This window comes from Mirounga leonina, unplaced genomic scaffold, assembly GCF_011800145.1.
Source record: "Mirounga leonina isolate KUSES-001 unplaced genomic scaffold, KU_Mleo_1.0 Mir_53, whole genome shotgun sequence".
Lineage (NCBI taxonomy): Eukaryota > Metazoa > Chordata > Mammalia > Carnivora > Phocidae > Mirounga > Mirounga leonina.
This window is the reverse complement of record NW_023270807.1, coordinates 82,959,927-82,985,450: the sequence shown is the minus strand read 5'-3', so window position 1 is coordinate 82,985,450 and position 25,524 is coordinate 82,959,927. Positions and strand designations below refer to the sequence as shown.

At 40.2% G+C, this 25,524-nt stretch overlaps 1 protein-coding gene across 6 annotated transcripts in view; it reads right to left on the bottom strand.

Annotated features, from left to right (window-relative positions):
* Positions 1-25,524, bottom strand: part of L3MBTL3 (L3MBTL histone methyl-lysine binding protein 3) — a 120,109-nt gene that overhangs the window by 64,491 nt on the left and 30,094 nt on the right. For 2 of the 6 annotated variants that reach the window (XM_034990610.1, XM_034990611.1), the window contains exons 4-13: positions 24,105-24,216; positions 23,665-23,739; positions 22,065-22,224; positions 20,844-21,018; positions 18,695-18,779; positions 17,069-17,160; positions 14,996-15,100; positions 8,875-9,010; positions 6,900-6,991; positions 4,273-4,424 (exon numbers count right to left, since the gene is read on the bottom strand). In XM_034990610.1, the coding sequence (XP_034846501.1) occupies positions 4,273-4,424; positions 6,900-6,991; positions 8,875-9,010; positions 14,996-15,100; positions 17,069-17,160; positions 18,695-18,779; positions 20,844-21,018; positions 22,065-22,224; positions 23,665-23,739; positions 24,105-24,216 (1,184 nt within the window). The remainder of the gene's footprint in view (positions 1-4,272; positions 4,425-6,899; positions 6,992-8,874; positions 9,011-14,995; positions 15,101-17,068; positions 17,161-18,694; positions 18,780-20,843; positions 21,019-22,064; positions 22,225-23,664; positions 23,740-24,104; positions 24,217-25,524) is intronic. The other 4 variants (XM_034990612.1, XM_034990613.1, XM_034990614.1 and 1 more) reach the window with 3 other exon arrangements.

Genomic DNA, 25,524 nt, shown 5'->3' with positions numbered 1-25,524 from the left:
TGCTGCAAACTTTTCAACATTACTTTGGGGACAAACATAATATTACTATTATTCTCAATTTATAAATGTAAAAGAACTCCATCTCAAAACAAAACAAAACAAAACCACAAAAAACAAAGAGCAACAACAAAGTTTGGAGATAAAGGCCCTAGCCTCCTGTTTGTTCTAATTCACTAACTCAATGCTTCTCTTTTTCATAGATCTGCTTGTTGATTTTTTTGCCCTGCCTCACCTGGGAGACCAGACCGAAATTCAGGGACAGCTGAAGCCACAACCTCAATGCGACAGCTTTTCTACTCAACAATCAGCTAAGTCCTGCCATGCCTTCCTGGTTCCCATATGATGAGATCACATGAAAATAAAATTTCTAAAAAGAAGGTTCCTGGCCAGCGCCTGGGGGAAGGGAAGGGATGCTCCTTCACATCAGTGCTCCGCTGCGGAGCCCAGTTTTCAGGCGGCGGAAGACGGGAGGAGAGGCGGCACACTGCTTTGGGAAGACAGCGGCATCCTCGCCTGGATGGTGTTCCTCCCCAGCTTTCTTTCAAGTCCTTTCTAGTTCTACTATTCGGAGTTACTTAGGATTATTAATAAATCTAATGACTGTCAAGGGGATAGATTTAAGCAGCTAGCAATTACCAGTATAATAAAAGCACATGGAAACCCAGAGGTAAAGCAAAATTTATTCTAACATATACTATTTTCCTTTCATGAAAAACTACTTCAACTCTGCATAAATTTTCAGTTTTCCTCTTTGGAAGGAAGAAATGTTTCACTGCATTTGTACTACTACAAATGTACACAGATTTTATACAGTTGACCCCTTGAACAATACGTGTTTGAACTGCATGAGTCCACTTCTATGTGGACTTTTTCCAATACATACAGTACTATAAATGTGTTTTCTCTTCCTTACGATTTTCTTAATAATATTTTCTTTTCTCTAGCTTACTTTATTGTAAGAATACAGTATATAGGGCGTCTGGGTGGCTCAGTTGGTTAAGCGACTGCCTTCGGCTCAGGTCATGATCCTGGAGTCCCTGGATCGAGTCCCGCATCGGGCTCCCTGCTCGGCAGGGAGCCTGCTTCTTCCTCTGACCCTCCCCCCTCTCATGTGCTCTCTGTCTCTCTCATTCTCTCTGTCTCAAATAAATAAATAAAATCTTTAAAAAAAAAAAAGAATACAGTATATAACACTCAATAACATACAAAATACAAGTTCATCAACTGGTTATGTGATCGGTAAGGCTTCCGGTCAACAGCAGGCTATTAAGTTTTTGGAGAGTCAAAACAAATTTGTGACTGCGCTGGGAGTGAGGGCCCCTACCCTGCCACACTGTACGAGGGTCAACTATACACGTTTTCCAATTCCCACTAAGGTAAAAAAAGAGGTAAGATCACTATCCAATTCAAAGGGAAAAAAAAATCTCATTTCCAAACTATTTTAAATTGGGAAAGCAATCCAATTTGTAACCTCAATTGCATACCTAAACAAGTAATTTATGCAGATAAAAACCATTCCAAAATTCAAAGATCAAAGAACATAATACTAAATAATGCTGGAGAAATTCCAATGCATTTAAGCAATTTTCAATGTGCCATAATTACATATTGAGAAAGAGAACACACTGTACTTTTTCTGACAATTAACAAAATATGATTTCATGTCAATAGTTAAAAGTGTAAGTAAATCCTCAAAGTACATTCTGTCCTAAAAATAATTAGTTTGTGCTCATAAAAGTACAAAAATCAGTGTTAAAAGAGATCATTTTTTTTAAAAGAACCCAATATCTTTCCTATTCCCTAGGCATTTGGCATCAAAGAAAAATGAATGTGACAAAGTCTTCTAGGCTTTTCATTACTTTTTTCCAGAAAAATGTTTTTAAAGGAAATGTATCTTATGTCAAATAAACAACTTATACTTTTCAAACTCTCCAATACATCTAAGACCACAAAAATAACAAACATTTACCCATTTTGTTTAAATCAGACAAAAGCTAAAAAATAAAAATCTCCCTAAATGAATCAGAACTTTAAAAATAAAAGCACTCACATTCTAGCAGATTCTAGTAATTGCTTTAAAGTATCACTTATTTATTTATTTTTAACTTTTTTAAAGATTTTATTTATTTATTTGACCGAGAGAGACACAGCGAGAGAGGGAACACAAGCAGGGACAGAGGGAGAGGGAGAAGCAGGCTTCCCGTGGAGCAGGGAGCCTGATGCAGGGCTTGATCCCAGGACCCCGGGATCATGACCCGAGCCAAAGGCAGACGCTTAACAACTGAGACACCCAGGCGCCCCTCACTTATTTTTTTAAATATTTATTTAAATAATCTCTACACCCAACATGGGGCTCGAACTCATGACCCTAAGATCAAGAGTCACAAGCTCTTCTGACTGAGCCAGTCAGGCGCCCCTAAAGTATCACTTTATTAAGGGATCTGGTCATCACTCTGGTACTGTCATCATTATAGCACATCAAACACAGCAGGGGAGAAACACGTTCAATCTCAGAACAGATTTACAGTGTTACTAAATTTAAATGTTTTCTCATCGATTCCCTCACTCAAGTTAGGTACAGATAATTTTGAATGAAACAAAAACCACCAATTAGTAAGAAATATGAGGAACAGATGAACATGGTAAGCAATATGAGAATTCAATCAGCAAATCCAGACTGTGGAAGACTCAACAGGACAAACACTCTGGTTTCTTCAGTAAAAGTTACAAGGCGTAGAAAAAGAGGAATAGGAATCTATAAATTAAGAGATGAAGAGAAACATCAAAACAATCACAAAGTGTACACCTCATTTGGATTTAAAACCATCAAATCAAAAAAAAAACAAAAAACAAAACAAAACACAAAAAACCAAAACTAAGAAAACTGGGAAGAATGTTTAAGTATGTTAATAACGTTACGGCATTTATAACATTATGAATTTGAAGAAAAAGAATCCCTATGTTTAAAAGATACATACTGAAATATATACAGATGAAATGCTATGCTATCTGGAATTTGCTTCAAAATAATCCTGGAGTGGGGATTTTAGGAGAAGGAATACAGAGAAAACAAGAGTGAATTTTAAGTTGATAATTACTGATGCTGCATAACGGCTACAGGCAGGTCTCTCTTATTCTGCTTTTGTACATGCTTGAAATGGTCTATATTTCAATAAAAATTTTTATTGCAAACTGAATGAAAAGACATGCTATGGGGAAAATTATGCTTTGCAGAAAAAAGCTGGGGAAAAACACACCAAAATATTCAGAAGTACTTGACTCTGTGTGGTATAATCATGGAACTGCTTGTCTACCCTTAAAAAAATTCTGTAAAAAGCACATGTAATGTATAATAGAAAGCATTTAAAAAATATGAATAGCAAATGGCTTTCAATGCCTCTCCTTTTTAAAACAATATAAGTAAAACTGGTGAGTGTCTAAGAATTTAATTTGAGGAGTAATGGAAATTATTGATGACTCTGCTGAATTTTTAAATATAGGCATACTAAAAGGTAAGGTCAGGAAACAAGCTTCCCCAAAATGTAGCAACACCTATATAAATTATTATTCAATTGATACTGTAACACTAGCCATATTTTATAAAGATACGTGTCACTGCTCTAAAATGTTCTCACTGCCAGTGTTCTAGGAAGGAATTAAATACTTCAGAAATGCCTTTCACCAGGAAACTGAATTGTAATGATCAATAAACATGAATTAGGTATGGAAATCATTATTTCAACTCCTTAATCAAAATATGATGGCTTTATTGTATATAGTTATATAATTTTATAATATTTTGCTCCCACTACTTTATGCAGTTTGTCCCAAAACTCTAAGGATTAAAAACAATATTCCTCAACTAATTTATTTATATCTGGCAATTAAAAATGGTTCAATTAGCTACTGGGAATAAAAATATGAAGGAGAATTAAAATATTTTCTGAGAAAATGGATACCCACGATGAGGGGGGAAGTATGCATCTCTGTGCACTCCCACGTGAACATGTGTTGGGCAGGAGGTAAACCGCACTTCCACAGCAGGAAGTGAGTTAAAATACAAGACATAAAGTCAAATTAAAGGATACTATTTAGAAATATGTGCCATATGAAACAGGTGAAAAGTCAAAAATCTGAAATGGGAAGGAGTGGGACAAGGCACTGTTATTTTTTGTCACGAGCTTGGCATTATTATTGTTTTCAAACCATGTACACCTGGTGGACTTGAATACACCCATTACAGAAAGCAAACAGCAACGGAAAAGGTCTCACCAATAGTCATAGCTCTCATCCCAGTTGTCAAAATGTACCAGGAAACGATTGTCCACCATATCTGTTACCGTAGCAACACAGATGAACGCAGGATTCTTTTTGTCTACAGCTTCAAGCTTCATTCCAACTCGAAAGCCTGACGGGATCACTGTCTACGAAACACACAGATTTAATTAGAGATAAGCACACACTTAACAGCGAGATCTGGACCCTCTCTACACCTCCCACCCAAAGACCCGGCATCCGTCAGCTGCATTCACGTTACTTAAAGAGCATGTACTAGTTTTAGAGCAGGGTCGCTTTCCAATGAGCAGCAGTGAGAAAACAATGTCCTGTTGGTACACCCAAGTCAACTATCTGGATATCAAGACTAAACCACCCATAACCTCACAGAGTTTAGTTCATTTCAATATGTGTTTTGGCACTGCAGTTACCAGTTGGGCGAGTTTAATTCACCATATAGTTCACTTTTTGCTTTTCTTGTCCTTGATTACAGACTTAACAATGAAAATTATTTCACACAAAATATGCACTCAATCAAGTTAAAAATGTGTATGAGTCCGTGCAAGTTCACTCCCATTTTTGAAAAGATCTCTCTAAAGAGTACTCTACTGAAACTAGGTCATCTTCAGACATGAAAGGCTGTAAATTATTACAACTTTTACCTAACACTATAGATATTATTCACAAAAGCACCAAAAGAACTGGCTGAACATATATAGCCACTCAAAATAGTTTGTAATATAAGGAAAACCAAATGACCAGCCATCTGGGACATGGAACTAAGACAATAATAGCTCAGTAAGATTTAGTGCTTGAGGTGCAGTAAAATGTAAACATTCCTTAGGATCTTGTGTGAGGAAAACTATCCTAACTCGGAGAAGTGTACTGGGATATTACTAATGCCAATCATAACACACAAGTCATTTCTGCCCTTCTAAAAAAAAAAATCCTCTGCCCAGACTTAAGTATACAGATACTATTCTAATTACTTTAAGCAAAACAAGTGTTATCTCCCATTTTACTATAATTATACAGCTATCATCACAAAAATGTAGACAGCCACATATCTGAAAACGTTAGCAGATGTCTTATATGAATAGAAGGAGTAGGCATTAATGCCACACAGACACCTTGATGATACATTTAAGTCCTGAAATTATTTACCAGGGTTCTGACCACAAATATTTGAATATTCTGAGGTAGAAGAATCTAGAAATGGAAAAATTACTTTCTTCTTGGATATCAAACTCATAGCCCAAGATTAAGTTGTGTGCTAGCAATGCACAGAATTTAAGATGATGGTTCAAGGCAATTAATCAAATCCCTGACTGAATGCATCCTCAGAGAACAGACAGGGATTAGGAGGAATCTTGGAGCAGGCTGCTGAATTTTCCACCTAACTGACCTTCCTCCCTTGTCTTGACAGAGAATACCTACTGACAACACAGTATTTACATTTCAGTAATTAAGCTCTCCTCTCAATTAAGGGATTTTAAAATAATGATCTGGCTCATTAGTTCTATTAGTTACCTAAACACACACACACACACACCCTCTTGAGTTCTCTAATTCGACCTGGCTTATGCTCAATTTGATCAGAGACTCTTTTAGTCATCAGACCAATGCTCAAAACAACTGGTTAAAATCATTTCCCAAATGGACGGTATTTGGAATGGGTGAGAAAGTTTCTGCCCACTCTTAATATTCATTTCCATTTGGAGGGAACCCCATTATTGAAACATTATTGTCTCTTTCTACCTTCTCACTCACTGTTACCTGACTGGTGATTCTGGAAGAAGGAAGTGGTCATACTCTTAAAAGTAAGTTGGCCTACAGGGCACGCAGTTTCCATCTGCTCCTGTCCCTGCAGGGGTGTAGGTCTGCCCTGGTCCAATGCTCCTGGGCTTGGGGGATGGGGCAGAAGGGTCAGGAAATCGTAATTCTAGGTCTCAGAATCACAAAGCTCATTCCTCAACAGACAGAGGCCATGCATGTACTCCAACTGAGCCCTTATCTGTTATAGAGATGGTATTTTGGCTTTCCACCTGCTTGCTCTCTGTTAATTCCAATTAGATCAGAATGTGGACAAGAAAGAAGAGTGTAACATGTTGGGCTTCTTCAGAGATGCAACAGGGAACACGCCACGGAAAGTGGGAACACAGGTCAAAAAAGCGGGAAATACATACACATCCAGACTTTGCTTCTGTCATTAGGCAAAATAAAGCCACACACCGGAGTGAAGGTAAATCATCGTCCCTAGCATGCAAATACAAACAGGACTACACTCATCTCACTGCATGAATCCCATGTGAACAGCACTCTAAGCAAGGGACACTAACAATAAAATATCCTGCTCAATTTCAATTTTTTAAGTGTACTTTTACCGTAAATTACACCAGGGTTTCATACTATGTTGCCTTCTACCCTTAAATAAAACACAATAACCATGATTTGCCTATGAAATATTTATTCATGATGAGTTTAAGCAAATTTTAAAATTTAATTAAGAGTACTCTATTTACCAAAGCAATAAAATTTACTATAGTCTCTTGGTATCACTTTTAACCTACGAAACACTCAAAAGTCATTTCCCTTGAAAGGAAAAGTATTTTGGATGTACTTACTATATTCTGATTTTCAAATAATGACTTGGGAGCAGCTTGAGCTTTGCATGTCTTAAGATAGGTCTGCCAATTAAATTCTTCTTCTTTATAACCTTGGATAAGCACATATATATGGACTTAGTAAAGTGTCAAAATACTTCACACTTAATTTTCCGTTCCCACTTTTAGCTATACTTCCAACATGTTGAAATCAAACAACTGATTTTTTAAAAAGGCAAAATTTAACTCATAATTCGTAACTATAGATTTTCTTACACAGGCTGTGTTAATTTCCAACAAATCATATTAGTTTTTTTCAATTCCAAATGAATGATAACGGATATAAAGAAAAGGTAAAAGGAAGCAAATACATATTATACTCAGGTCTGCGTCTTATTACCAGGCCATTTCTACCAATATTTAGGTGGAACTGCTCAGCAGTAGAGGAGTAAGCCGGAGGAGTCAAAATCTTTATTTTCTCCTCCCCTGTTCTATTTTGAGAAACTCACTTGTAGGAACAAGTGGGAAACTGGAGAAAATAGTAATAAAACAGAAAAATCTTTTTAGCCTATCACCACCAGAATGACAATTCAAGATTTATGAAGTAAGCATGTTGGCAAATTACAATAATGGAAATGTCCTTGCCTTAATGCTCACAATTTCACATATAATGTTGCTGAAGCCAACATTTCCTTTAAAAAGGAAATTGAGTATTTTATTTTATCTGCTCATGTTCTCTCTTCTACTTCCATTGAAGTCCAAAAGGCAGCATTAAAAGTACAGCTAATAATTTGCCACATATAGGAGGTCAATTTATATAAAGGCATGCACATTTTCTTTTTCACCTTCATTTTTTTCTCTGTGTTTTTGTTTAATCCTTCAGCCATCTGAAAATACCATTCTGCCATTAATTTTTCACTTAAAACCAAAGGGTGGCTAGTGCATGAAAAAATGAGAGTCCTGAGACAGGCCAAATATATCACACTAGTCACCTGGACCTTTGACATCAAGTAAACAATACTGAACGTAACAGGTGAAAAGGAAAGAAATAAGATATTGTTAAATCCATTAGGGATGGACTGAACAGGACGGTTGTTATTCTTGGATCTTTATGTAAAAATGAAACAGGCAGAATGACTGCCAGACTGTCCTATAAAGAACTCAAGAATAAAAAAGTAATTGCTATTAATTCAACCCCCATCTAAACCAGCTTTTAATGCTATATTCTCCTTTCCAATCTTCTAAATATTAAGATTCAAGAATTCAATGCATAATTTCTTGAGATTCTCTATATAATGAAATATCAGTAAGTAAACTTAGTCATTTAAGTAGGTTAGAACTAAATTTTCCAATGTGTTTTTTCAAGGATATATGTATTTATCCATATGAACAATATGGATTTGCACAGTACAGGTCCACTTATTCATATCTTCTCTTCCTTATGATTTTCTTAATAATGTTTCCTTTTCTCTAGCTTATTTTATTGTAAGAATATAGTATATAATCTATGTAACATACAAAACATGTGTTAACTGACTATTTATATTAAGAGTAAAGCTTCTGGTCAACAGTAGGCTATTAGTAATTAAGTTTTTACCGAGTCAAAAGTTACATGTGGATTTTCAACTGTGCTGGGAGATAGCGCCCCTAACCCCTGTGTTGTTCAAGAGTCAGGTGTGGGGGGGGGGGGGGGGGGCGGCGCATGGGTGTGTGTATGAAAGAAATCTGTAACTAAAATTTGTATTCAAAATTAAGTATCAATCAAATATTATTTTATATACAAAGAAGTACATGGACATAGTTTATTCTCTTAAATAGGATTCTACTTTTTACATTTCTTTCACTTTAATGAATGAATTTTTCTTCATAAACAATAAGCTTGAATTTGGGCCTATCTGAATCATTATAAAGTCTGAATTCTTAAAAATTCCAAATCACCATGTAAGGAAAGAAGCTTTTACAGAATTTAAAATATGAAACAGAAAAGTGACAATACCTTTCGGAGGATGGAGTTTATGGCCAGTTTTCTCACACCACCCCACTGGGTGAATATCCAGAGCATCTGCATTTACCCAGAAGTCATAGCAATCAGAATATCCATCAAAGTGCAATTTTATCCGGTATCCACAAACCTGAAATAGGTAAAGCATGATGACTGACTAAAAAAACAAAAATCCAAAATACCCAGAATATCTATGTACAAAACTTACTTACAAAATAAAACAAAATCTATTGATTTCAGTGCAAGAATAAACATGGACATCGGAGCACCTGGGTGGCTAAGTCGGTTAAGCCGCTGCCTTCGGCTCAGGTCATGATCCCGGGGTCCTGGGATCGAGCCCCGCATCGGGCTCCCTGCTCAGCGGGAAGCCTGCTTCTCCCTCTCCCTCTGCCTGCCTCTCTGCCTACTTGTTCTCTCTCTCTCTCTGTCAAATAAATGAATAAAATCTTTTAAAAACAAAAAACCAAAAAAAACCATGGACATCAAGTGTAAATAGCCTATGTTAATCAAAGCACCCTCATTAACAGCAACAAAAGCAAGTGAACAAAATGACAAAAATCTAAAGGCAAAGGCGATTCATTGGGAAGAGCTGAGCTGCGGTGCTTTGGCATTCTTCCTAGTTATATTAGGAGCACACAGATACTGGGGGAAGAATGATTTTCCTACATATACATGTCCTCTCTGCATTCTTTATTTTGTACCAGCACGTATCACCAAGGAGGGCCGGCAGGGAAGGAGCCGGCCCCACACAGGGTACGCAGCCCCTGCAGAGTCCCAGGGTTGACGCCCTGCTGTCCACTGCCTAAATGCTGGCCCTTAGCCTTTACAGAGCTCTGCAGACAGTGACATTTGGCCAGATCAAGGCTGGTACATAGAGGGAAGTCAATGGCTTCTCCTCTCTACCCGTAGCTGGGTTGGGAGAAAGAAAGGCCTTCGTCAATTCCTACTTAGATGAGACAGGTTCCCTGGAATGCCAATAAGAACTCACTTTATGTAATGCATGCTGGATGCTGAGGCCATGCATCTGTCTGAACGGTTCCTCCTGGGGAAGTTCTGAGTTAAAAGGTCACATGGGTCTAGGAGGTCTCAGCTGGGTCACTCTCTGCCTTGGGCTCTTAGAGAGAAGTTCAGCCTCTCAGTCTCCTTGCCACTAGCACTGCAGATGTGGAACCACACAACACCCCAGACCTCTGAACACTCCAAACCAGAAGCCTGAGACTAGAGCACAGCGCCAGGGCAATTAACAATCCCCGAATAATAAGGGAGCTGTCTATTTACTGCCACACTATTAAAATCCAAGTGGCAAAACAAACCGTACAGGATGAGTCAGTGCATGAGAAAAATTATATATACATGAATTCATGTGTATTTTTATGTGTGTGCACATATGTGATAGTCTGTATACATATATACACATAAGTATATGTATTTATACACATTTATGTACATACTTACACATGCACATATAAATGTAAATTCACAGTAAAAAAAGCTCTGAGAATATATGCCAAAATATGGACGATTTCTTTCGTTTTTTTTTTTTTAAAGATTTTATTTATTTATTTGACAGAGAGAGACACAGCGAGAGAGGGAACACAAGCAGGGGGAGTGGGAGAGGGAGAAGCAGGCTTCATTGCTGAGCAGGAAGCCCGATGCGGGGCTCGATCCCAGGGCCTCAGGATCATGACCTGAGCTGAAGGCAGACACGTAACGACTGAGCCTGGGTCCAGGTGCCCTGACAATGATTTATTCTGAGAAGTGGGAATGAGAACGGAGAGGCCAAAAGGGAAGGATGGGCTTTTTATATTTCATCTTCTATATGAATATTTTTTCAATTAGAATGTCTTGATATGTTACATATATCAGATTTGCAACTGAGCTGACTCCCTCCAGAGAGACTAGAGTCCCTCGCAGAGCCAAGATGGGGGGTTCCTGCGAAGTACGTCTCTGCCCCCCGCCCTATATCAACCCCACACCCAGAGGGAGCTCAGTGGCTGCTTCTCTCCTCAGTCTCAGAGCCAGGCAAGCCTACTCTGCCTCATACTCCACTGTCTCTGGTCAATGCCTGAGAAACAAGCCCCTTTTGTGACTTCTCCCTCTAGTCCCCTGGGGTCATACTGCTCTGAGCTTCACCTCCTGAGTCAACCTCCCCGCCTCCTCCTGGCCCCACAATCTCCACTGTGTCTCATGCTCTCTGGAACCCTCTGCTTTGGTAAACAATCTCCGACATCATCAAACTCCTTGTCCAAAGGCATATGTAATGCACCCCTCTCAAGCCTTCCCTCAAGTGGAGACTGCTCCTTCTCCCACTTTCTATCCCTCTGAGGCTCAGGAGAGGTTACTGCCTAGGCCCCTGCTCCTGTGAGTCCCGTGTCATGTGGCTGCATCACCAACTCGTCCTTATCATCCCACATACCACCCTCCCAAACATCCTTTCTCACTCATCAGACACTAAGCTCTGGCTTCCTTTCTTCCTTTCTCTCTCCTGAGTAATTCCCTCGTGCGCACAGATGACTCATTCTGTCAAAGGACCCTGGCTCCTTGCTCCCTGCATTTCTTCTCCACTTCAGTTACTCTCCTGAATCTTGTCCCATGAGGAACTAAACTGCCTCTCAACTACTAAATTAAAACATCTAGTGCTATGAAGGCATCCTCCTATTCAGTTTGCTAACCTGATTCCTCCCTATACACACTTCTTCCTCAATCTCATTGAAATGTCTAGTACCTCCCAGAAGTTGATCCTTCTTTTTCCCTAGCATCTGCCCTCACCCTGAGCCTTCCTTCCCTAGCAATCACTGAGAACATTTTCTTGCCAACATTTTTTAATTGTTGGCCTCATGTCCTTCCTAAAACACATGCCTGACAAAATTCCATTACCCCCTCGATCCACCTAGTCTGCACCTATACGTGGTCTAGGGACTATTGCTGAGGGGGAAAAAAAAAATTATTCACAATTTCCTGTTTGCAAATTCACCTACGTGATAAAATTTACTTGTAATCCAAAAAGGGTACTCGTGGTGTTTGGGAACAGATGCACATACAGAGTGGCGAAAAATGTGAGCTGCCTCTTGTGCAAGTTCCGAGGTGAAGTCGAAGAAAGCAATGCGTTCTCTGCCTTGTTTTCCATCTCATTCTGTAAGCCAAACGCCCTTTGCATAGTCAGTTTACTGCTACATTTTTCACATTTGTGCTTTCTGTTGGCGATTTTGCTATTTAAAATGGCCCCCAAGCACAGTGCTGAAGGACTGGCTAGTGTCCCTAAGTGCAAGAAGGCTGTCATGGGCCTCATAGAGAAGACATGTGTTAGATAAGCTTCAGCAGGCATAAGTTATAGTGCTGTTGACCAGGAGTTCCGTGTTAAACAATCAACAGGCGATATTAAATAAGATGTCATGGAACAGAAATGCACATAAACAAGGTTAAATATTGATCAGGTGACAGAAATGTTGTGACCAAAAGCTCACAGGAACCTAACCCTGTACTTCTCCTGAAGTAGTGGTCCAGGGTTTGCTATTTATAGGATCAACTTCCACAAATGAGAACCAAATGCACCTGTAGAGTGGACTCTCCCTCTGTGTAGCAATCCTTCTAGATAGCCATGTCCGGTTCCCACTCCCATTCTTCACAACAGCCTTTTCAAACCCTCCCCCCTCTCCTTCAGCTACCATGCCCACGACCTCCATCGTCACTCTCAGTGATTCACCTTCTGTGGTAAAGAAGCTGTCTTGAACATGTGACTCCAAACTAGCAAACCTGCCCATGCCTGTGCACACCCACCCCCTCCACCTCCACCCTGCTAGAACCCAAGAAGAGATTCCTGCTCCTGGCTAAGGCTGGGTCTCCTCATATACCCTGGATCTCAACTTCCCCTAGCCCCTCCTTATCAATTATCTGCTCTCTCTGAGCCCTCCAACCCGCTGCTCCCTAGCTGCTTTTTCAGAATTCATTCTCCAGTCTCTTCCCATTATTAAAAAAAAAAAAAAAGGGGGGAGGCAGGGGGAGGGAAGAAAAAGAAAAGTAAATAAAGACTATCTCTCAGGCTTAGGCAAACAAATTCCCCCGTGGTCTTGGTTAAGAATGTAATAACTGGCAAACCTTTTTGGAGCAAGAAATAGCAGCATGCATCAAAAATTTAAATTTTAATCACGCTCACAAGGGCACTGCTTGTAATAATGAGAATGATGAGAAAGTGAAGACCACTCATTTGTTCATCAATATGAGAGAAATTAAATGAATTACAGCAAATTAGTAAAATGGAACACCACCCAACGCTTAAAAATAATATGTATATAAAATATAAGATACACTGTCATAAAAGCAAGCTCCAAAAATTATGTATTATACCATTTATATGTAAAAAAGAGAAAAATATACGTATATGTATTTTTACAAGTAGAGAAAACATCTGGATGGAACACAGTGAATGCATAAGGGTCATTATCTCTGGGATCTGGAATAAGGAAAAGCAAGGAGTGTGATAGAGGACTTTTCTTATAATGTATATTCTTTTTTTAAAAACTATTTTATTTATTTATTTGAGAGAGAGAGGGAGAGGGAACACAAGCAGGGGGAGTGGGATAGGGAGAAGCAAACTCCCCACTGAGCAGGGAGCCTGACACGGGGCTCGATCCCAGGACCCTGGGATCATGACCTGAGCTGAAGGCAACGCTCAACCGACTGAGACACCCAGGCGTCCCTATTTTAATGTATGTTCTTATACTAGTTGAAGTTTTCATGATGAGCAAACATTACTATTATAGTAAAAAGCTAGACAAACTAAAATATATCTCCTTCAAAATGAGGAGTTGGAACACACACAACACACACACCTTAAAAAGATCCCCTTTTTTACAGCTAAACTTCTCAAAAGCAGGCTACACTTAACTGAATCTGCTTCTTCACAATGCTTCCTCAATTATTTAGGGTACTAAGATGAGCTAATACATGGCAAGCACTAAGCTCAGCATCTGTCCCATGGTCCTCTCTATGTAACTGTATATCATCATTATTTACCATAATTGTCATCATCCATCAGATGTTACTGTGTTCCACAGGAGCCAAGCTTCTTACAAATTCACTAAGTCACTGAAAGAATATTATGATAACTAAAACTAATACACAAGAGATCATCTTATTCTTTTGGGGGGAATTTTTAAAGACTTTATTTATTTTGTTTTCGAGACAGAGGGCACGTGAGTGTGGGGATGGGCAGAGGGAGAGAATGTCAAGCCAACTCCACACTGAGTGTGATGCGAGGCTTGATCCCATGACCCTGAGATCATGACCTGAGCTGAGCTCAAAAATTGGATGCCCAACCTACTGAGCCACCTAGGCGCCCCTTTGGGAGAATTTTTAAAGACACATACCCCTGGCTCAAGAGAGGGAGGAAGGTGGAGGCTAGCACAGGAGGAAAAAGTGAATTCTGCACAGGAGGAAAAAATAAATTCTAAGAAATGCTCTCAGTAATATACTAGACTGACATATATATAAATAGACTTGGACAATTTTTCCTAAAAAATTTCACAGAGGTACCTTGAAATACTAAAAAATACACAAATATCTGTTGGTCTAGTTCTTTTTCTCTTCTTTTTTTTTTTTTAAGATTTTATTTAATTATTTGAGAGGGAGAGAGAACAAGATGGGGAGGGGAGGCGTGGAGGGAGAGGGAGAAGCAGACTCCCCACTGAGCAGGGAGCCTGATGCAGGGCTCCATCCCAGGACTCTGGGATCATGACCTTAGCTAAAGGCAGACTCTTAACTGACTGAGGCACGCAGACGCCCCTGTTGGTCTGTTTCCTATGTGAAGGAACCACAGTACGACCAAAGCTATGGAGTCAGATGGACCTGGGGTCAAATCCTGGTTCTATCACTTTGAAGCTGTGTGGCCCTGCATACATCACTTAACCTCTCTGAGCCTCAGTTCCTTTACCTATAGAACAGGAATGAAAAAACATGACCTGCATAGGATTCTTGTAGAGATTCAGTGAGTTAATGCACAAAGCAGTAAGTACAATGCCTGGCATGAAATAAGCACTGAACAGATGGCACCTTTTCCCATTATTAAAACCCCAGAATCACCACTGTATTGCAAAAATAAAGACAAGGCAAGGCTTACCTCAGCCACAGTGAGGACACAGTACACAGACTGATGCTCAGGGTCCACACCTTCTAACTTCATGCCAACTTTAAACCCATTTTTGTTATATGGAAAGGACTGATACTAAAATGCAAAATGACAGCAGTTTTAGTATTTTATCCTGAACGTCCAATTAAAATGTGAATAATTACCATTCTTAAATAAAGACTAACAAATACATAAATAATTCTTAAAAATCCAAAAGAAAAGGACCACCAAATAATCCAACGATAAATGAACAAAGACTATACACAGGTCACAGAAAGGGAAAAGTTTTACATATCTGAAAAAATGTTCAACCTCACCCATGAGAGTCATACAAAGTAAAATTACATTAAAACATACTTCCCCTAATCAGGTTTGTCAAGATCAAAAAGTCTGGTAACACAGTGCGGGCAAGGCTCTGGGAGGACAGGCGCATACATACATCTAACAGGGGTCGAAACCGGCACAACCTCTAACCACCTCCCAGTATCTATGCGAACAGGACATGCGGTTTGTCTCAGCAATTCTAATTCTGGGAAATTATCCAAAGAGATACCCACATTATGTGCAAAATGACAGGTGTACAAGGTCATTCACAAAACATTTATTTGTGGTTGTCGTGTATGTGTCATATATTAACATATATGTGTCAACCAATAGGGAGCAGCTTAACTTGTTATGGAACAGACATAAGATGTCATATTATGAATATAAAAGAATGATGAAGGGATTCATGAACTGAGATGGACTCCTTTCCAAACTAAGTTTAAAAAAAAAAAAAAAGCAAAGTCTAAAACAGTGTGTATGACATGTTACCATTTGGTTGAAAATGAGGAGGACAGGATCTGTGTATATCTACTGCTTATCTGCACATACAATTTTCTAGGAAGGGGATGGAAGAACTGGTAACAGTAATCACTTATTACTGGGAGAGGCAAATCTGGGACCTAGAGGACAGGGCTCTGAGGGACATACTTCACATTCTTCTAGTACTTTTACAGGGTGAATTACATGACTGTTTTACTGATTCAAGTAATTAGGTATATTTAAACTTTTTTTAATGTAAAAAAGTCTATTCTACAAAGAATCAAAGTTACAGAAAATAATCAGATAGAACAAGTTCATACGTAATTACAATTACGTATAAATTAAATATTCCTAATATAGATGTAATCATCATAACATTTACTATTCATCATTTTTTAAAACTGCTTATCTGAATGCATATCTAACAAGGTATCAATGGAGGATTTATTACACGCCACGATTAAATATAATTAAATAATTTAAAACAAGGTTCAGCGGACTACACTCTATGGGTCAAATCCAGCCCACAACCTGTTTTTATAAATAAAGTTTTACAAGAACATGGCCATAGCCCTTCCTTTATATATTGTCTATGGCTGCTTTCATTACAACAACAGAACTGAGTTGCTGCCACTGAGACCAGATGCCCCACAAAGTCTAAAACACAGACCATCTGGCCCTTTTACAGAAAAAGCTTCCTGACCCCAGGTTTAGCCCGGGGAGGGCAGCTCCCACTCAGAACCACACTTGGTATCTATACTTCTGAGCTTAAGTCACTTAAGACAAAATGTTTTTATTACAGTTAATAAAATACAATAACCTGCTTTTAGATTTTTGTTGCGATATTATATAAACCTCTAACTCATTTTCATTTCTCCCAAAACCGTAATGTTGACATGAAATTTCATGCCAGGTTTTCTTTATCTACGAGCTTTTCAGCAGTAGTCGAGGTACCCCTCTTAAAATTACTGAGTGAAAGCCCAGTAAAGGTTGAGAGAAAGAACATGTGTATCTCGACATGTGCCCATGCATGTGGCACGGCGGGGGGAGGTGGTGGTCAGCATATATTAACGTTAGCTACCCTCGCACTTACCCCTCCACATAAATACACTCACAAAAAACAATATGCTTGAGAAATTATCCCAAGTCACATTTCCTAAACAAACAACACTAATTCCAGATCAGAATTCCAGAGCTTTCGCCCTTGTAGACAACGCCCTTACAGACAATGCAGACAGTGTTTTCTAGAAGAGTCCGTACCTCCTTGAAGAGCTTCGCGGGCACTGCCACAGCCTTTTCCTCCTCCAGATAGGATGCCCAGCACCAGGCTTTCTTTCCTTTAGGAGGCAAACCTGAAAAGCAAGTGAGACTAATAGGCTAGTAGGGTTCCCAAATCTAAGAAGTCAGAGGTGTATCTTGTGAAGTCTCACTTCCCGAACCACTACTATGCCGGGCCATTCTTTTACTTCCATGGCTGGCAGTTCCGTCTCCTCCTGGCCCCTCTTCCAAAGAAGCAAAAGCTAAGGAGTAAACTGTGGTGTGTGACCAGTTATGATGGCAGAAGAAAGCAGCAGAAGAATTTAGAATAAATGAAGGACACAACACAGGAAACCAAGGTAGAGCAGTATTATGAAACAAGATGATCAAAAAATGTTTCCTGAAATCAAGAAGCTAAGGACTAAGAAGAGGCCAGTGCACTGAGTGCTGAGGGAATGGCTGCTAATTTGGGAGGGGAGGGGGTGGTCAATTCAGCAAGGGCCAGATTTTGAGCTGCCAAAGAATCTGTAAGTGATAAAGACATGCAGCCAGCCAATATCAATTTTATTTTGGATTAATTTAACAAATAATAGAACTGAAAGGAAGAGCATAATACCTTGATGGGTAGTGAAAGTTATTTGGCGAATGAGATTTGAGCAGGCTAAGATGGAGCCCATGAAAAGAAAAAAGAAATTCTGAATACCTAAGGGAGAAAAAAATAAATGACTGGAGAACAAGGTCCCAGAAGAGCCAGGACCCCAAAGGTAGAAAAGCAGAAGGGAGAGAAAGGTTAAAACATTTGTGAGGCAGAGACCAGAGTGAGAAATTTACCCCTTCTCATCTCAGTGATGTAAAACAGAAGGTCATCTCCCCCAAGAATATAAGAGTTAGGCTCTGTGCCTGAGGCAGGCAGAGATAGTTGAAGCTGTCTTTGAGGAACTGAGAGATGAACGAGCAAGGAGTGCATCCAAGCGGCGAGGAGGCACACTGGCTTCCTGGCCCCGGTTTGCAGGGACAACATGAACGGTCAGGTCGGCGGAGGGGCTGCCCTAACATGAAGGGCTGGCGGGCAGATGGGATGGGTCAAAAAGGCGAGACAAAACCCTACCGGAGGATACTGAGGCCTCAATGGAAATGAGCTCAGGACCATGCTGAATAAGGAGGAGGCAAGGTCATCCAGTCAATTATAAAAGGAAAGGGTCTGAGGACTGGATTCATCATAAAAATAAAGTGTTGCCTAAGGAGCAATGACAGAAACAAAAATGGTTCCCCATTAGGAGGTTGTGGTTTGAGAGGAAACGTAAAAAACTTAAAGTCTTAGGAAATGAACAAGAACAAAGGTTTTAGTCAATGTGCAAAAGTAGGAAAAAAAAACCTATTTGATGGAAAAATATAGGAAGATGTTTTCATGTTTGCACGGACACTACTCAACAGTTCAAATTTCCATTTTTTTCCTTATCTACTTCTTCAAAACCCTGATTTTTATTGACAAAATTTAATCAAAGAAAAACCCAAAACAATATCTTCACTGCCCTAGCGTACATTACAATTAAGACTAAAATGTCTACCTGTGTGAAATGTTTTCCACTTCATAAAGCCACAAGTAAAACCTTTCTTTCATCAACTTACCCTGCTTCAATACAGCCGAATCACCTCGTCTTTTCCTTCGGGCTCTCTGCGAACCCCTCAGGATTCTTCCATCTTGTTTGTTCTCCTACAGCAAGAAAGGACAATTAATGATTTTAAAAGAGCATGAAACTGGCACCAATGAAAAGTTAGAGAGCTGTCAGAAAGCATTATTATTTTTTGTACGTTTCTTCAATTTCACTTCGTAACTTCTAAAGAAAGAAAGAATATAGGTCATTTGAGAACTGTGTTGCTTTTGGCCTGAGGTCATTACAAAATAAGAACGTTTCCAAGAATCACACTCTGCACCAGCACAGATACCAACCCCTGCCTTCCTGGAGCACTTGCTTCTTATAGCTCCTTGACCACTGTGTTCGGATTTTCCTCACACCCCACTGGCCTGTCTTTCTCCGTCCCTTTGCTGGTATCTCCTCTAACCCACTTCCTTTCTCTTCTCTATTGAACCCCTCTCCCTGGGTTTTAAATATCGTCTGTCTGCCAAATATCCCCAGTCTGTATGCCCTGACCTCTTCCCTGACGCCACACTCATGTATCCAACCGCCCACCTGGGATCTCCACTTGGACACCTAATGAGCATCTCAAACTCACCATGCCAAAGGACTCTAGATTCTGACCTCCAGTCTGGCCTTCCCATCCTCGATAAATGGCATCATTATCCAGTGAACTGTTCAAGCCAAAACCTGAGTTATTCCTGATTCTTCTCTCTCCCTCACACACCGTGATGACCCTGCCTCCAACACCTACCCTAAATCCAGTGACTTCTATCCTCCGTAGCCCTCTTAATGAGTCTACTGCAATAAACTGTGGGTTTCCCTGATTTCATTCTCGGTCCCACATACCAACGCTAGAGCCATCGCTTTAAAACATAAATCATATCACCGTATTTCCTTGCCCTCAACCTTCCAGTGGCTTCCCATCACACAAAACAGAATGAAACCCCACTAGTCTGGTTTCTCACGAAGCCTTACATGGCCTGGATCTCTTCAACTTCATCTTACTCCACTCCCCCTTAACCTGTAAGGCTCAACTAAAAGGTCTGTCTTTATTTCCTCAAACAAAACACGTCACACAGGTTCTTGCCTTACGGGCTCTTCCCCGCCCCCCCCAACCCCCGGCCATTCCGTTGCCCTGGGGCCTCCTCAGTCCTTCTTTTACAAAGCTGGCTCCCTCTTATCACCCAGACCACACTGTTCGTGCCACCTCCTCTGGGAGGCCTCCCTAACTACCCAGCTTAAAGCAGTCAACCACTCCTGGTGCCCTCCTTTATTCTCCCACAGCACTTATCACAGGCTGCCGTGTCTCCTGTTTATTAGATGTCCCCTTAAAAGAACGTGGTGTCCCTGAGAAGAGATCCTGTTCTCCTGCTGCCGCACATCCCTGTCTTCCCAGCTCCTAGGAGAGAGACCAGCAAATAATTGGTGGCTCAACACTGATCTGAAGGGAAAGTCTTCAAGACCTCAAAGTTCTCTTTTCTTTTTTTTTTTAAGATTTTATTTATTTATTTGAGAGACAGAATGAGAGAGAGAGAGAGAGAGAGAGCACATGAGAGGGGGGAGGGTCAGAGGGAGAAGCAGACCCCCCGCTGAGCAGGGAGCCCGATGCGGGACTCGATCCAGGGACTCCAGGATCATGACCTGAGCCGAAGGCAGTCGCTTAACCAACTGAGCCACCCAGGCGCCCCAAAGTTCTCTTTTCATACAGGATCACAAATATATACTTTAGAAATAAGATATGTATGTTTTAATTAGCACATTCTGAATTAGTTTCCCCTAAATATACCTGACATTTGTCTGCCATTTTCTACCTACTTGCATAGTTTTATGAGATCTGCAATTTACCAAAATGGGATTGACATTTTTGCTATCGAGAGAGATTGAAGATTTTGCTGTGGCCTCTCCCATCAGTAATAAATTTCAGCACATCCTACTTCTTCAGCCTGAGGGAGGAGTCCTATTACTATTCCCATTTTGAAAGGTGGACAGTGACACCCAGAAGAGGGTCGGGAGGTAACTTGCCGACAGTACCATGGAGTGTCATGGAACCACCAATGGAAGTCAGTGCCTCTGACCGGGGTGCTACTCTCCTAAGAAGCACCCCCGTGCCCCTTGGTCGGTGCGCAGGAGATACTAACCATCTCGTCATCTCTCTCTTCTCCATCCTCCTTGGAGTCGGCTTTCAGAGATAATTTCGGTTTCTTCTTCCGACTACACTTAGGATCTTCTTCCTCGTTGTCTTCTCCTATGTCCCTTTCTTCCTTCTGATCTCTGTTGTGTTTATAAACCCAAAATAGTGACAGGAAACAATACCTATCAAACATCTACATGTTGATTATCATGCAACTTAAAAAAAAAAATATCCTCCAAAGGAAAAACATGAACCACCAGGAGAAGAGTGTAGGCATCAGAATTTCATAGCTAAGGAACACGTGGAACCACTGTCATGTGTAACAGCTCAGGGTAGAAAATGGAAATTAGCTTATGTATTAATTTCAAAAGGGGATCAGCGCTGTATGTGAAACAGGCTCTAACAAGTTTAAAATCATCTGTCTTTCACATCTGCCATCCACACTAATAAAAGAATCAATTATTTAGAGATGTTTTGGTCTTCAGGGCCATTTTAATGCAAGGATCTAGCAATTATTAAGAATGACAAGTGCAACTGAAAAAAGGCCAAGTGTAACTTTGTAAAATAAAAGCTGGCCAACAAAAACAGACAATTCCCAGGCCTATGCTGGTGAAAATACATGGGAAATGCCACGAAAATATAAGGGTCAAGTCACTGCTTTGTGGTACAAAATTATATGCAAAAATGCACCGTGGTGATTAGCTGAACTTGTCAGACAGTCCCCAAATGGCCAGGGCCCACAGCACTGTCTCCTAAACCTCAGTCTGCGCTGAGGTCTGAGGTCGGGCAACTCATTACACAACTCTCTACGGCCATCTTCATTCAGCTGGTCCCCGGTTTGTGGTGGCTCCGTTTCATTGGTGGAGTTTTGGGTGAGTTACCTAAGAACCCCCCACATATAAACAAAACTGCTTTTCCATAAACATCCGTATCATCAAAATGTATGTGGTCCAGAGACACTGAAATACTCTCAGCTAGGGAGCACACGAGGTCATCAAAAGGCTGAAGAGACACAGGTCACCCTTGCAGACAGGACTTATGCAGTACAACTCAGACCAGACATGATGGAAGTAATGGGGTCAGGGTCCACGCGTCTCTAAAGGAAAAGTCTCTGGGGGAAAAAAAGGGCATGAGTGGGGGACAGATGTCAGAGCGCCTCTGTATTCCCAAGCACCATGACGTTGGACTCTAAAACCCGTTTTACAGATGGAACAGGGCAAAAACCTACTTGTCTTTGATATGCCGGGCACAGTTCTGGCTGCAATAGCTTCCTCCAGAAAGACACTCATCTACATTGCCATAATGACAACAGTTCTCACAGAATTGAAGCCCTTCTACTTTCACTGGATCCTTCAACCTGAAAGGCATCCCAGTCTTCTCCGAAAAGACTAGAAGACGAAAAGGAGGAAAAAACAAAAACAAAAACAAAAACAAAAACAAAAACAGTGAAAGCCATGACAGAAAACATTCCAAAATACATTTACACTTTTTCCTCTAATAATTTTGTTAGCGACACAATAAAAGAATAATGTTTGTTGAATGAATGAATGACCGATCTATAGTTCGTGGGAGAGGGAAGAGAAGGGACTTGGCAGGAATCATTCAAATCATTTACCCAACAAAAAATATTCTGCAGAAAAGATAAAAGTTTATCCAAGGCTTTTTCTACAGAGTTCAAAGTAAAATAAAGAAAATTTCATTACTAAACTCGGAAGATGAAACTGTCAACCTACAGAATCCTATTTTATAGATGTATCTTTGACACAATTTAAAAAGGGTTATCTATGTTGTTTACCTTTCGATGAGTGGCTTTGTTCTGCTAAATTGGCTAAATCACCACCTATGCGACTTTTCATGTAAAAGGTCTCCTAAACCATAATGATCCAAATCATTTAGGAACTCACGCTTCCTTTTGCCTGAATTTGTTAGGCTAATCATTCATTCAGCAAACATTTATTAGGCACCAATTTACGCTAGACACTGATAATGATAGTACAGACCTTGCCCAAGAGAGCTCACAGTCTAGAAGAGAAGACAGGCAAGAAAACCCAATATTTATAAAAAAAATGTGATACATGCAATTAAAGTATGAACAAGTTCCAGAAGGAGTACAGAAGAAGTGATTCACTCGGCCAGGCCTGAGGTCAGGGAAGGACTGTCTCATATAAAGCCTCAACTGGGTTTTGAAGGCCCAGAGGCATTTACCAACTGGACAAAGAGAGAACTGGCATCCCGGCCAGAAGAAAGAGCAGGGGCAAAGGCAAGGGAGCACAATACCACATGATGTGCTGGGAGAATGACATGGAATTCAGTGCTGCCAGCCCTACCAGGACACTGTCTACAGACAGAACAGAGAGCAAAGACACCGCAAGCCCGTGGGTGGTGCCACCCAGATCTTTGTATGTTCGGCTACAGAGACAATAAGAAATCAGTGAAGTGTCAGATAAGCGATCTACAAAAGTTCCTCTGACTTCAAGGTGTGGGATCAATTAGGTGAAATTAGCAGCAGAGTGATTCTCGAGGTGGAGTCTGCAATAGTTCAGGTGAGAGCTGACAAGGACCTACACTGAGGCAGTGGCAGTGATCATTAGTAGAAAAAGCCAGATCTGAGACGTATTTAGGAAATAAAAACCAAGAGGGTTGAGTAACAGGCCATGGGACTGGGGGAGGACAAATTCAGGATGACTCCTAGATTTCTTACTTGTCCACTGGGTGGATGGTGCTACCACCAACTGAAATATGGGTTATAGAAGAGCGAGCAGGTTTGGGGGAAGGGAAGAAAGAAATAGAAAATGAATCGCATTTCAGACATGTGGAGTTTGAGGTACCTGTGGGACATCCAGGTGGAGATGTCCAGTAGGCAGGTGGAAATACGGGCCTGGAGCTCGGGGGAGAGGTCGGGGCTGGAGATATAGATTTAGGAGTCATCAGCATATAGGTGTTAGTTACAACCATCGGAGTAGATGAGAAAAAAGTGGCAGACTTTTGGCTAAATCACCTGGGTAGGCTATTACAACACTGGATTTACTTGATAATTTCCAATTAACCTTGTCCTATTACAGATCTGGCATTAGGAAAGAAGACAGTTTATAGTTATTTTAAAATATAAAAGTTGGTTCCATATGAGTTTTGTTATAGAAATTTACTTAAGAACACATGACATGAAAATCACCCAGGATTTTCAAAGTTCCAGCCTATTATAAAACCAGATAGTCTTATTTTAAAACTCTCAAAAGAAAGAAAGGCCCTGCAGACGACCCATTCTTACCTTCTTGAGCAGTTGGTACCATCCAAGTTGTGGTAGCTGTTGCTTTTTTCACGTTTTCCATCTCACTCTCATCTGTGATAACTTCCAGGGCTCCAAACTCGTTCACCCGAAACTAGAGACAACATGGTGGAAAGAGGCGACATTTACAAAACCGCTCAAAATGGTAATTGTTTCATGGCTGACACGTATAGTCTTTAAGCAAAGTAATTATGCTTTAAAAGTTCATTTCAGCAAACAGATCTAGATAAGCCCTCTACTAATATTAAGTCCTTTGCATTTTACTAATTTGGGGATTCAGGGAAGGGAAAACAGAACAAAAGCAGCAAGGTACTTCTTCGAGTACGATAACCAACCAACCCTACACTGTGTTAGTAGAACTGACTGCTCACTCCGTGTACTCTATAAATTCAAACACCAGTTTTTGCTAGGACTTTTTTTTTCTTCCTTATATACTACTTACTTAGTAATCAAAATTAGTAAAAGAAGAATGACTGTTTTCCCAGGAATCAACTTGTCTCACCCAAGTTCACCCAGGCCAAGAGAAAGAAATCTCTCTTCCAGAAATAATGACCTGCACTCGCATCTCCTTGTATTTCCAAGATGTAGACGAGGAAGGCTGATGTGTGACCATGTGAGCCCCAGCTCCATACTTCTTTGTTTCACTGCTTTTTGGAATTCTCCATCCTATTCACCTGGAGTCCTCCAAAACAACTGGTAAAGTCTATGGAGATCTGAACAAAACTACTAGCTACTGGCCAATGCTATCACTAAAAATTATAGGCATTTTGATTTCATGGACATTTTGATTCCAAATATTGAAAATTTCCTCTCATCTCATGGCAAGCTTCAAATCAAATATGTTTCTGCAATAGCCTGGTTGTACTGTGCATGTGTTGAAGGCTTAACTACTATCTATGTGCAGAGACCCCACTCCCCCAATCCCCTTTGAAACAACTAAGTTTTCTCTCCTATTCATGAAGTTCAAAGTTTTCCATAGTCCTCTGTTTTTCCATAAAATAAAATGACACCAAGGATCCACTAATTTTGACAGCTGGTGAAAAACTGGAAAGCTCACGATTCAAAAGATTATAAAACTTTTTTGCTTAAAGTTTTTAGATCTTTCGCAGAAATATGGATGAGCATGCCAATATGTAGTAGTGAAACTTAAGACCTTCCACTCCCCAATCTAAAACATCTATTTAGTCAACATGCCCATAGGAGGATTCATTTAATCATTCAGACTACCAGTCAGAAAAAGCTGAAGCAAAAATTACTATTCTTTCCACCAGGAAAACACGGCACCTTAAAAAATTTTATGCATGTACTCTACAGTGATTAAAAGCTCTTTAGGCCGACAAAGCTGAAATTGTTAATAAAAGTGAAAATGTTTTCTACTACGTATTTCAGATAGAAGTTCCCA